Source organism: Podarcis vaucheri (genome assembly GCF_965113315.1).
Source record: "Podarcis vaucheri genome assembly, chromosome: 8".
In the NCBI taxonomy this organism is placed as follows: Eukaryota; Metazoa; Chordata; class Lepidosauria; order Squamata; family Lacertidae; genus Podarcis; species Podarcis vaucheri.
Genome location: NC_138766.1, coordinates 79,271,211 through 79,284,422, shown reverse-complemented (window position 1 = coordinate 79,284,422; position 13,212 = coordinate 79,271,211). Strand labels below are relative to the sequence as shown.

The following is a 13,212-nucleotide window of genomic DNA, read 5'->3' as shown; positions in this document are numbered from 1 at the left end:
AAAAGGAATTCTCTCCCTTCAACCAGCCAAGTTTATTTTAGGAACAGAAACTACGTAGTGTGTCCAACAGACAAAGAAGCACACAGATTAATTTCCCTTTTTTCTTTCAATAACGTATGACCTAATTCTAACACTTGCTTTGCCAACACACCAATCCTGAAAGTTAGGGTGTCTTGACCATTGTGCCAACACAATGCAACAGACTAGGGGCTTGAGCCGTTGGTGCACTGAACCCACAATTTTATTTTATTTTAAAATTGGTGGATGCTAGTTAATAGCCCATGCCCCAGATACAGAAACTACAGCGTCAGAGAAGAGAAAGAGACCTGAGACTCCAATAATTGCAGCATCTTCTGCATTTTATCCCACACTAGCAAAAATCACTGACACAAATACGTTGAGAATGCTCATTTGACTCTCTCTACCTGACTTTTATGAGAACACCTATAAAAGTGACAGGTAGGTAGCCGTGTTGGTCTGCTGTAGTCGAAACAAAATAATTTTTTCCCCTTCCAGTAGCACCTTAGAGACCAACTAAGTTTGTCATTGGTATGAGCTTTCGTGCGCATGCACACTTCTTTAGATGCATGCACACCTATAAAAGTGGTTAATGGATGGTTGAAGAGTCTGCATATATCAGCAAAAGAGAAGCCCAAGAGAGAGAGAGAGAAGCAATTATGTGCCTTGCAAATTGCTTCCTTTCAAAACATACATCAAGCAAACCAATCACATGGAGCACTGCTTTGCCACTTGCTTTTAAATTTTGTATTTTATGAAAGGCCTCCTGAGACAGTTAAGTTGGAGCAGGTACTTCTTAAGAGAATGGCCATTTACCACCAATATCAGAGGGAAGATGGGCAACAGAAGCCTATTGCATTCATGTCCTGCTTGGGGAGTTTGGCCTGATCAAGGTGAGCTTTCCTTACGTCCCGATCTTCTTACCATCTAGCTGCATCTCTCTGGCGACTTTGTTCACATCATCCTGTGATCGCCCATCTGTGATCACTACCAAAACCTTTGGGATCCCCTTTCTGGTCCCTGAGTCAATAGTAAATAAGGCCTGTTGGGCATGTTTAATTGCCTTGCCTGTAAAGAAGAAGACGAGAGTAACATAAACAGCACGTAGAAGTGTATTTATTTAATTTCTATCTCTCTCCATAAAAAACATGGCCCCAACGACGCCCTATGGTGAAATCAGCAAGGACAAAATCTACCTGGCAATCTAGCTCACCTGTTTTGGTATTTCCTCCCTTGTATGCTATGTGCTGGATGGCCTCCAGAAGTGTTTCTTTTGTTCGGTAGGCATTCAGTTTAAATTCTGTCCTGGGATCGTCACTGAACTGAGCAATGGCCACCTTCATAGAAAAGACATCTCACTCATTTATGGCAGACACAGCAAGGGCAAGTGAGAGCTGGTTGGGATCTACACTCTCTCAGACACACTTACACACCTCAGGTAGTGGTAAATTTTGAAGTTTAGGAGCCTCATCATGAGAGCCACCACAGCGACACCTCCAACGAGAGTCCCAAAATGCAGGCAGTTGTGTAGATCCATTATTACACAAACATCAGAGATCAGTAATATATAATACCAAAGATATTAGGTTCAGCATAATTTCAAACTTAGACGTCGTTTCCTGCCAGTAAGCTCCACTGCCTTTAGTGGTGTTTACATCTGACTGCATAGGTTCAGCTTGTAGAACACATTGAGCTTTAATAAAAGATCTTCAGCCAGTTGAAATGCAACCTTTACCTTTGAATTTGCAAAGAAGTGTTACCCTTTCAACTGCTGGCATGAAGCAGGTAGCCCATCAAAGAAAAAGAAAGAAGTAACCAGCCTCTGCTTGACTATTTCTCTTGTTCCTTATGCGCTAATCTATCACAAACAAACTTGAAAGCCAAAGTGCCAAAGGAAGGAGGGCATATCAGTTACCCTGGTACTCTGGCAGATGACACAACCAATCTTGGTCTGCAAAGTACCAGGAAATGCGTTCTCTTGCACTACACTGCTTCCCTCAAGATCTCTATAGATCAGATGCAAGAAGGATAAAGTGGCAAACCCAGCCTACTCACTTCCTGCTTGGGTCACAAGAAACGCGGACACCAGGCTCCATTTTTCTCATGTGTCTACCTTTCTAAAGACCACCATCTAGTCAAAGAAGAATGGATCAGTGGCAAGTGGGAGATAAACTGAATGGGCGTTTACACGGAATCCTCCTCCCTTGAACAGAGGTGGCCAGTATAGCTTACAGCTGCTCTGTATGATACTTTGCTTATCAACGCGCCTCACTGAATTCTGTGTAGAGAAAGACGCTTATGAAAGGAGCTATGTGAACACCTGCCATCTCCCAGTCGTGTTGAAGTCAGCTTGTGTGGCCCACTTTGAAGACCACAGCAAGTCTTCAAATTTCAGCAGACCTGCTCGGAAGTGTGCTATGCAAAAAATAACCTACGTCATAAACTTACAGGTGGGTGTGTTTAGAATTGAGGTGTTAGGGGAATTTCGGTAACACAGTGAGTCTCTGTACAGGAATTAATGACACTCTGGAATATAAATATTTACAGATCTAAAGAAAGATCCCACCACATGCTTTTCAAAAGCGTTTGCCATAATATCGTATTTTCATTCATCCCATTCCAAGCCTCCTTTGAATTAGATGTTTGCTCACGTTTTGAATCCTGTTAATTCTTTCTCACACTCTCTCACTCACCTGAGTTCCATCAGGGCCAATCTTATCAAGAGCTCCAACAGTGCTGTACAGGAAGCCAATTATTTTGTTGAAATTGTCATCTCCGATACTCCACGAGCCATCCACCAAAAAGACAAGGTCAGCCTTCGCAGCTTTGCAAACTAAAGACATACAAAGTACTTTGGAATCAAAAAAGATAGCAGGTTTCCCATCCTAAAGTGATGCCCCAATAAATGCTAGGATCTCACTGAGTAACTATGAGCTCTACCCTGGAGAATAATAATAAAAAACAGCTTTCAAAACAGAAGTTTCCTTAAGATAATCATTGCATCATTCACACCTGTTACTCTGCTACAGAAAGAGCTTACCTTCCTTTGCAGGAGGAATTGTAGGCTGTGGAGTGGTGGTTGAAGGAGTTGGTGGTGGTTGGGTTGGGAATGGCACTAGAAACAGAAAGAAAGAACAGTAACAGGAAGTTTGACTGTGTAAGCAGGTCAATTGTGAAAGCATTATTCAGATATTGGGAGAATGCAGGAAATGTGAATGTTTTGTTATATGCCCAGCTCATATTGTACTGAGCCCAGAATTTGGCTTGCTGAGAATCTCAGTTTTCATCTGCTTCAAAAAGGAGTTGCTAGCTCTGACGGTTGCAACGATTTGCCTGAAATCTGGAAGGCCTCACAGTCCATCTCCACTGGCAAAGTCTAAATGCATATAATTTCACTGATGAAATATAACTTGCAGTGCTCCTTCTGGTTCATTTTGCAGGGTTGGTGCAGTCTTTAGCACCACACAGGCATTTGAGTCAAGTTTAAGGTTATGAAGTAAGGTGAGAGCGGTTTGATACTTACCCCCAACAATCAATACACATCCCTAAGGCAGAGGGTAGGAAATGGGAGTTTGGAGGGGGGATTTAATCAATATTAGATATGCATAATATTCGGCCCAAACACACATCAGTATTCTTTGTGTCAAAGCTAGGCTAGGGCTGTACTGAAGCATTCCCCCCCCCCAGTCCATAATCCCTGTGTTCTGGAATCCACCTGACATATTGAAATACCATAGTTCAATACAGTAGAGCAGCCTTTCTCAACCTTGGGTCTCCAGATGTGGTTGGACTACAACCCCCATCACCCATAGCGTGCAGGCCCCGTGGTCAAGGATGATGGGAGTTGTAGTCCAACAACACATATTGACCCAAGGTTGAGAAATAATAATAATAATAATAATAATAATAATAATAATAATAATTATTATTATTATTATTATTATTATTATTTATTATTTATTATTTATTCCCCAGCCACTCTGGGCGGCTTCCAAAAGAATATTTGAATACTGTAATACATCAAACATTAAAAGCTTCCCTAAACAGGGCTGCCTTCAGATGTCTTCTAAAAGCCTGGTAGTTGTTGTTCTCTTTGACATCTGGTGGGAGGGTGTAGTAGAGCATCTGCTTTGCATGCGCAGTGGTCCAAGGTTCAGTCCCTAGGTAGGAAAACCATGTCCCCCATCTGAAACCATGGACAGCTTCTGCCAGTCCCTGTAGACAACACTCAGCCAGATGGATGGATGGATGGATGGATGGATGGATGGATGGACTTTCCTGGTAAAAGGCAGTCTCTGATGTCCGGTATTGGAACTGAAGGCTTGCGGTGTAACAGGGAAAAGATCCTGCTATACTGACTAGGCAAAAGTCAAAAAGCCAAGTTCCTAGTGCCTATATCAGGCGTAGCCAATCCAGAGGCTACATGTGGCCTACCAGTCACAGAGGTCAGTGATGCATCCTTCTGTGTCTGAAGAAGGCTCTGTCTTTGAGGCCTAGCCATGCAAATTCCCAGGTAGCCTCTTAAGCTAGACTCAGGTCCTGAGGTACTTGCCTCCAGCCACGGAGTCCCTGATGCAATTGTATCAGATAATGGTGCCAAGTTTAGGAAATCAGGTGCGAAGGAGGTCTTAGTGCCTATGTCTGATGACAGCAAAATGAATCGAATTCCAATGGTATGTATACTTACAAGTGGTCTCCATTATGCTAACAGCAGGCCCCTCTATTTCTTGAAGCTGCGTATGGATGCTGATTTTGTATTCTGTACCAGGAATGAGTTCAAAGAAGCAATGCCTAGGAGTTCCTCCACCTAGTAATGCTTCCTCCTGTGTCCCATCTGAAATTAGAAATGGAGCTGTTTAAAGATTAGGACTTTGGTCTAAAATAAAGGTAACACAATGAAGTGAAGCACAGCGAAGAAGAAGAAGAAGAAGAAACACTTTGAGCTGGATTCTATTAGCTGGTAATGCTAAACCAAACTATGACTTAGCAAGAATGTGCAAGCGCACATGCTCCTGGAGAGAACGCAAAGCATGTTCTCCTTCATGGAGAGCACATGTTGCCAAGGGGTCTTACAAGACATCCCACTATTGCTGGACGGGTAAAGGTAGTTGGCCACCCTTGCGATTGGGCTCCCCTTGTGGTTGGGGAGAATTTGATGTTGCCATTTTATGATTGACAGCCAAGATGTTTTATATTCCCTGCGTGCAGCGTTGAGCTTCCTCATTTCTCTGCATGCATCGGATTACCTGCTCACCCTCCCTATATTTAGGGTTGCATAGGTTTGCATTGACCTTGCTATACCTGTCATGGGGTCATCTGCTTTTGGGGCAGGGGCCTGGTAGGAATTTTGTCCATTTGGCTGACTGGCTGGTGCCATTTGGTTTTTGCCTACTGCGTAGCAAATCGTCACAACTTGTAAGGTTGTGGTTAGGCATTGGTTTTTATGAATTGGTTGGTGGAGGGGCATGGATTGGCTGTGCCTGCCCCTCCAATGCTGTTGCTGCAAGGGTATTCCATTAAAGGAATCCAGGGGCTTGCCATGCTTTTGTCCAAACCCCTGTCAAGGGGCTAGGGCCACGCAAGAGCCCCTGGGAGCATTTGGGGAGAGGTGAGGGCATGGTACCCAGCTCCATCTTTCTCCCCAAAATGTTTTCCCTTTCTGACTTTCACTGGTGTGTGAATGTCAGTCTGCCCCTGGGTGGGGACAGATAGTCTCAACCAATGCCTAAGCAACCAATCACATTTTCTGTATTTTAATAAAGTTGTGGCCAAAATTATGCCAAAAACCTTAAACAAAAATTCTGTGTGAATTGTGTTTTATTGAGGTGGCTTGGGGACCTCGACACGCAGCTGCTTTTCTCGTTCTCCAGTCCTGCTGCCGCCGCACTGCTGTGAGCTAAGCCATGGTTTGACTTAACATTTTATCGGAACTTGGGACTATGGTTTGTTTCATTCCAGACAAGCCAAAAGCCATAACCAAGGAGGACTGGGGAAGGAGTACATTCTTCATGATCTTTTCTTTGGGAATCCTCACGTTCCGTGCAAGGTGGGTCACTTTCATGAGAGTTAATCTTTGTTTAAGTTTCACTATAATATAGTAAGCGGATATTAATCATGTATCAAGCAACATAATATATTAGTAGTTGACAGGTGTTATGGCATCACACTGATGCTATGTCCTTATGACTTACCAAGAGGTGATTCGATCACGACCCTGTATGCTGTTGCATGTCTTTGAAGTTGCCACTGAGCACAGATACTTGTCATGCGGACTTGATAAGCACTCGGATTTGTCACTCCCAAGTACACTGAAATGGAGTACAGGGATAAAAAAGCATTCGTCATTTCTTTAGATGCAGAACCTACTTGTCGTTGATTTAAAATTTGGGTTTTCTCACACTTGTCTGTCCTGTTTGTTATTAATATTGTTCTGTGTGTTTTACTTTTATGTACCTTAAACCTGAAGTAAGAACTTCATGCTGAAGAGCAAGCAAAAACATTTCCTTTAGGAACAGCGCAAAAGAAAAGTGGTTGAGTTCGAGATTCTGTTCAAGGCTAAGGTTACCAATGAAATATGGTCCATGGAGATTAGAAATTGGATAACAAGAAGTTGAGGTCTCTTACATGTTTTGGCTACACCAGCTAAAGCATCGCTGAATCCCGTTGAGTAGGAAGCAAATACTTTAACGCTGTATTCGGTTCCACTGAGCAAATTCAAAATAAGGATGGTGCTGATATCATCTCCCACAAACGTCTCCAGGGCTGGTCCAGGGACTGCAAGAAGCGAGAGGAATATAAATGACTTAGGCAGGGAAACACAGCTTGAAGACACTGTGAAATTTCATTACTAGCTTCTGATCACATAAAACCATGCTCACTTAAAATGAAATCTTTTTCTAACCCACTTTATTCCAGTTTACAAAACACTCACCCACACCCCTGCTAGTTTCTTAAAGGCAATTCTTATTTGTCATGAGTGACTTCAGCATAAATAACCTTGATCTAGTTGACAGCAGATACGATGGTATACCTCTGTCCGGACTGCAGTAGGGAATTTGCATGACTGAACGCTCCCCTGTTATAAAAAATAAAAATCCCTGCATGCAGAAAGCTAGCATGTTAGGAAGAAGCGCTCTAGCCCAACATCATCCTGAAATGCTTGTTTTCTATGGCCGGGAATCCTTTCTCGTGGACAATCAGACTGAAAGTGGGATCTTCTCAGGATGGAATTATTGTAACTCAGGTTTCCCACCTTATCTTGTGAGAACTATACCTAGGCGATTTGCATTCACACACCTGATTTAACATATTTACCCCACATTTAAATAAGCAACCATTTTAGACACTCACTGTTCACAGGTTTATATACAATCCTGTATCCCATTGTGGGAGATGGAGGGGCATCCCAGCTAATCCGCAATCGGTTGTACCATTCGTCAGACACCCTGAGATTTTGAGGTGCAAACAGGGGCACTGCAAAATGAAAACATATTACAAATGAAATGGTTCTCAGTACATCCTGGAGAATCAGCGCTTGCTTAAAAAAGGGACAGTTGCTTATATTACGACTTTTGCAGGAAGAGAAACCTTTGTACTCACATGTTTTCCCTGGAGCTGACAGACTGACACCTTCCCCGTCAGAATAGATGGGGGTAACCATGACTTTATATTCAGTGTCCGAGAGCAAAGGCTGAAGAAGCAAACTGTTTTGCCTTGCAGGGACCATTACCTGGTCAGGGGAAACAACACAAAAAAGATCTATGATTAACCTCTGTGTTTTGCATCTGTTTCAGAGCTTCTTGAGCCGTAGGGCCACTTTAGGCGATTAAACCTCCCCAGCACCGGTGGACTAGGTTCTAGAAAAAGAAAAGGCATGTACATCCATGTACACTCTCCAATGTGAAAATGCCAATACTGTGTGGGTTTGTCATACGTCCATCTCTTTAGAAACAGATGCAGGCCATGACTTCTGAGTTTAACTGCGACACATGCAAGATTATTATGCACAAAGGCATGCACGATGTAGATAGTAACATTCAGTGGTGCCCGGGAATGTTCCCCAGCTCCTGAGCTTTCATTAAAAAAAAATATTAAGTTGAGACTAGGCTGGATAGCTCAGTTGGTTAGAGTTGTGGGAATGTTCTGGGGTGCAGGAGAGGATATATTGACTAATTATATCCTTATCCAACTTGTGCTAAGAAGTTCCCAAAATATCAGCAGAGTTTATGACATTCCCCTTTTAGTTCGCAACGGTAATGTGTGCACTGGTTCGCTAGAACCTCTATAATAATTACCCTGGTAATTTCCCCTTTTGTTCCCTCTTAAAATACAAGACACGACACAGTCTTTATAAAAGTATAAAAGAGTTTACTCACGTTCTGTTCACAATATGATCCCAGAAGGCAGACACCTTAAAAAGGTTACATACATTCAGAATCTATCTTGTAGCAAGATAGACCTTATCTCCTCTCTTGGCTGGGAGCCAAGAGAGCATCCTTAGATGTTTCCTCATCGAAGGAAGATGGCAGAGAGAGAGAGTGGCTGCCTGCCCTGTGTGTTTCTCATCACCTGCACAGGTGAGGCCACACCCACCTCTGATCACATGCAGAGGAAGTCCGTCCCCAGGAAGTTTACCTGCTTGCTGGACAGACATCCCTCCCCATGTTCTAACATGTACACTCTAGGAATGTTGTCATTGACTGCTCCTGTGTTTACATCCCACAAGAGTGTGGTGCTGATAACGCCAAGGTTGCAGGTTTGATATCTGTATGGGATAGCTGCATATTCATGCATGATGACTAGATGATCCTGTGGGCTGTGCTATTACTATAGCAGACAAGTACAACATTTTCCTCTTGCCTAGAATGGACACCCAGGGGGACGTGGCTCCAGACAGGGGAGACTTCCTGCCATACCTGCTTTGGAGCTTCCTCCCCCTGTGTGTGACCAGAAAGATGGATGTGACCCTAGCTGACCAGATAAAAGGGCTGGCCAAGCAACCATCTCTCTCTTGGCCTCTTGGCTTCTTGGACTCTCACTCTCCTGGCTCTTAGCCAGCACATAGCTCAACTTTCACATAGGATGGAGCCCACGAGCAGAAAGTCTGAGATATAAGCTCAGACTTCTTTTCACTGTAACCACAAGATAAAGCCTGCCTTCAGATTACTGCTGCAAACTGAATGCGAGTAAAACTTTATGTGTTGTGTAATTATTATTTTAAGAGGGAAATAAAAGGGGAAACTTGCCAGGAACACTCCAAGCTGGACACGCTAGACTGGATTGCTCAATTAGAGGATTCTAACAAATCATCAAACTTGCTTCCAAATAAGTTGCAAAGGGAATGTGCTCTGCTGTTTGTTTGTTTGTTTGTTTGTTTCTATACCACCCTATACCTGAAGGTCTCAGAGTGGTTCACATAAAATATCGAATACACAAAATCAAAACAAAAATAACAATGCAATAACCCCCCCCAAAAAAATAAGAGCCATCATTTTTAAAAAGGTATAGATGAAGTCAGGCAAAGGCCTGGTTAAAAAGGAACGTTTTTGCCTGGCACCTAAAGGTGTATAATGAAGGTACCAGGTGAACTTCCTTGGGGAGAGCATTCCACAGACAGGGAGCCCCTGCAGAGAAGGCCCGTTCTTGTGTTTCCACCCTCCGGACCTCTTGAGAAGGAGGCACACGAAGGAGGGCCTCAGAAGATGGTCTCAGAGTCTGGGTAGGTTCATCTCAGGGTCCGGGTAGGTTTACTCACTAGCTTGAGTGAGGAGGGATAATATCAAAACAATATATCTTCTCTCACATTCCTTAACATTCCCACACTTCCAACTCTTATGATTATATGATTCTAGCCTTCCTAGAAAGAAAGCTATGGGGCTAAATGGACAGGCAACTTCTAAGTGTTTTCTGTGATATGTTAACAGTGGTGTGGCTACCTTATCTGTATTTCCTGAAAGGACAAATGCTATTTGTCCTTTAATGAGACAGCAGCAACAGCATCTCTGTGTTTTTGTTTGTGTGTGTGTTGGTGTGCGATCTCCATAACCAGGATGTGCAGAACATGGCTGACTTCTTATGGTAAGCACAACATTGTCAACAGTGGCATTCTCTCTGCTTTTGTGTTATCTCTGTGTTTGTTTGTTTGTTTGTTTGTTTGTTTGTTTGTATGTGTGTGTGTGTGTTGGTGTGTGATCTCCATAACCAGGACATTAAGGACATGGCTGACTTTTATGGTAAGCACAACGTTGTCAACAGTGGTATTCTCTCTGCTTTTGTGTTATCCCACACTCCCCATGGCAGCCATTTTGTGACTGGCACCCCCATAACTCCCTCAAAACTTGAAATGCGCCCAATAGTCCATAAAAGTTGCCAGTTGCTGGCTCCGTGAATATGCTGGAAGGGCAGAATCGAAGGAAAAGATAGAAGAATGGAAAATAGGGCTCTGCGGAGATGGAGAGAATGTCCACAGATTTTAAAAGCTGAGGGGCTGGGGGGAGAGGAGACCAGAAGATGAGAGACGAGGTAAAGGAGTCTTGGAATATTGCTCCAAACAACCTTTATGTTGTGATCAAAGCAGGTAGTTTCAATTGGGGTTGTTCAAAACCAGAGTTTTCAAACTGTCCCAGGAGAAAACAAGGGTTCCTTGGAAACTTATCAAGGGTACATAGATGGAAGAATAATTAATGACATATAAGCATATAAGTCTGAAGACATGGGTGGCGCTGTGGGTTAAACCACAGAGCCTAGGACTTGCCGATCAGGTCAGTGGTTCGAATCCCCGCGATGGGGTGAGCTCCCGTTGCTCGGTCCCTGCTCCTGCCAACGTAGCAGTTTGAAAGCACAGCAAAGTGTAAGTAGATAAATAGGTACTGCTCCAGCAGGAAGGTAAACGGTGTTTCTGTGCGCTGCTCTGGTTCGCCAGAAGCGGCTTAGTCATGCTGGCCACATGACCCGGAAGCTGTATGCCGGCTCTCTCAGCCAATAAAGCAAGATGAGCACCGCAACCCCAGAGTCGGTCACGACTGGACCTAATGGTCAGGGGTCCCTTTACCTTTAAGCATCCCTGAAATACAGCTTGCTCACCATTTACATGTACAGTGGTACCTCGAGTTACAAACGCCTCAGGTTACAAACGCTTCAGGTTACAAACTCCGCTAACCTGGAAGAGTTACCTCGAGTTGAGAACTTTGCCCCAGGATAAGAACGGAAATGGTGTGTCGGCGGCGCAGTGGCAGCAGCAAGAGGCCCCATTAGTGAAAGCACGCCTCTAGTTAAGAACAGTTTCAGGTTAAGAATGGACCTCTGGAACGAACTAAGTTTGTAACTAGAGGTACCACTGTAATGGGCAGACAAAGGGGGGTGCTTCAATGCATTTTGGGGGCCTATTCTGTGTTTCATGCAGGGGTGACAGTGAGGCTGAACAGGCACTGCCAGCATCCTTTGTCAACAGAGTGTGCACTTGTCTAGAACATGGCCCAGAATCTTTTGCAATGTGCAAGAGATTCCATGGCAGACGCTCACTGGGTTTATTGGCCTTCAAGACGATATGGAATTGTTTGCTGAAGGTAGGACTCGGGGAGTTAAGAAAACTAACCGGCAGCTTTAAAAGTTTGCAAGAGTGCTAAGCGATATCATGTGCAACCGTCAAAGGGAAGAATACAAAGCTCCAGCCTTCGTGACTTTATGGAACTGATTTTTGGTTCACATCATTCATGAAAAGGCTTGGCAATGTGCAGCGTAACCACAGCAAAAGCCACAGAGGTTTGGCGCAACTGGACACATTGCACATCTGGAGAGCAGCAGCAGCACATTCTAGAACCAAATGCATTGGTCTGAAGCCACACATGACAGGAACAAATAGAAATTTCAGCTTTACAAAAATGGCAACTGTTGTCATCCGTGAACAAAGCATTTCTACTGTTTAAAAAAGCTGGACAGAAGATTCTCTGCTGCAGGTGGGGCAACCTTTGGACCTCCAGATCTTGTTGAACTCTGATCTCCCATCAGCCCATCAAGAACAGCCAATGGTCAGGCATGGTGGGAATTGTAATCCAACAACAACTGGCAGGCTACCGGTTCCTCAACCCCACTCCACAGCCAGATCACAGAGATGCTAAATCAAGTCCAGGACTGTACCACTTCAGACTGCAGCTGGGGTCTCGCATGATTAAAGGCTGATAATTATACAATACCATTGCTTACAAGCTTCTCAAATAAATTTTTTGGAAGTTTGCACACTTTTTTTGACAGCCCGGGGAGAAGCTCACATTGCTTTGACAGACTGCTTTTTATTATTGTTAAAAAAACCGCTTTCTACCAAAACCTCATAAAACCCAGAAGAAACTGAAACAAACAGGGAGAGATCATCAATTAACACCCCCTGCCATTTGACGTTTTTATTAACAAGAGCTTCCTACAAAATAGAGAAATGATTAAGACAGCAGACCGCAAGAAGAAACATGAAGCACTATTCCACGCAGCGAATAATCCTTTATATCTGCAAATGTCTGACGAGAACCTCATCAGAGCACAACAGGCTAGCAAACAAAGCGGAGAGATCAAATTGCATGGCGGGTCAAGGTGGGAGGGGGAAAACCTCACATTTCATGGTTGGAATTGTAGAGTTGGAAGGGACCATGAAGTTCAACCCCCTGCAATGCAGGGATCTTTTGCCCGATGTGGGGCTCCAACAAACGACCCTGAGATACTATAATACTCTAATAATACTCTAACAATACTCTAATACTCTAACAACTGAGCTGTACTCACACAAAATAATAATAATAATAATAATAATAATAATAATAATAATAATAATAATAATTATTTATTATTTATACTCCCACCCATCTGGCTCAGTTTCTCCAGCCACTCTGGGCGGCTTCCAACAGAATATTAAAATACAATAACCTATTAAACATTAAAAGCTTCCCTAAACAGGACTGCCTTCAGATGTCTTCTAAAAGTCTGGTAGTTGTTGTTCTCTCTGACATCTGGTGGGAGGGCGTTCCACAGGGAGGGCGCCACTACCGAGAAGGCCCTCTGCCTGGTTCCCTGTAACTTGGCTTCTCGCAGCGAGGGAACCGCCAGAAGGCCCTCGGTGCTGGACCTCAGAATAAACAATTTGCTCTGTTTTTACAAAAGGAGAAGCATTTTTAGTTGTTCCCGGGGAGACAAAAAGATGTCATCAGCCTT

General features: G+C 43.6%; 1 protein-coding gene and 1 long non-coding RNA gene across 6 annotated transcripts in view; one reads left to right on the top strand and one right to left on the bottom strand.

The window, feature by feature from the left end:
* The window catches only part of COL14A1 (collagen type XIV alpha 1 chain), a 147,309-nt gene that overhangs the window by 49,673 nt on the left and 84,424 nt on the right, over positions 1-13,212 (bottom strand). For all 5 annotated transcript variants that reach the window (XM_082235396.1, XM_082235397.1, XM_082235394.1 and 2 more), the window contains 9 exons: positions 7,618-7,747; positions 7,369-7,491; positions 6,643-6,792; positions 6,210-6,326; positions 4,706-4,852; positions 3,059-3,133; positions 2,712-2,851; positions 1,232-1,355; positions 943-1,086 (listed from right to left, as the gene is read on the bottom strand). In XM_082235396.1, coding sequence (XP_082091522.1) covers positions 943-1,086; positions 1,232-1,355; positions 2,712-2,851; positions 3,059-3,133; positions 4,706-4,852; positions 6,210-6,326; positions 6,643-6,792; positions 7,369-7,491; positions 7,618-7,747 — 1,150 coding nt within the window. The remainder of the gene's footprint in view (positions 1-942; positions 1,087-1,231; positions 1,356-2,711; positions 2,852-3,058; positions 3,134-4,705; positions 4,853-6,209; positions 6,327-6,642; positions 6,793-7,368; positions 7,492-7,617; positions 7,748-13,212) is intronic.
* Positions 1-13,212, top strand: part of LOC309539699 — a 357,400-nt gene that overhangs the window by 310,524 nt on the left and 33,664 nt on the right. The window lies entirely within an intron of this gene.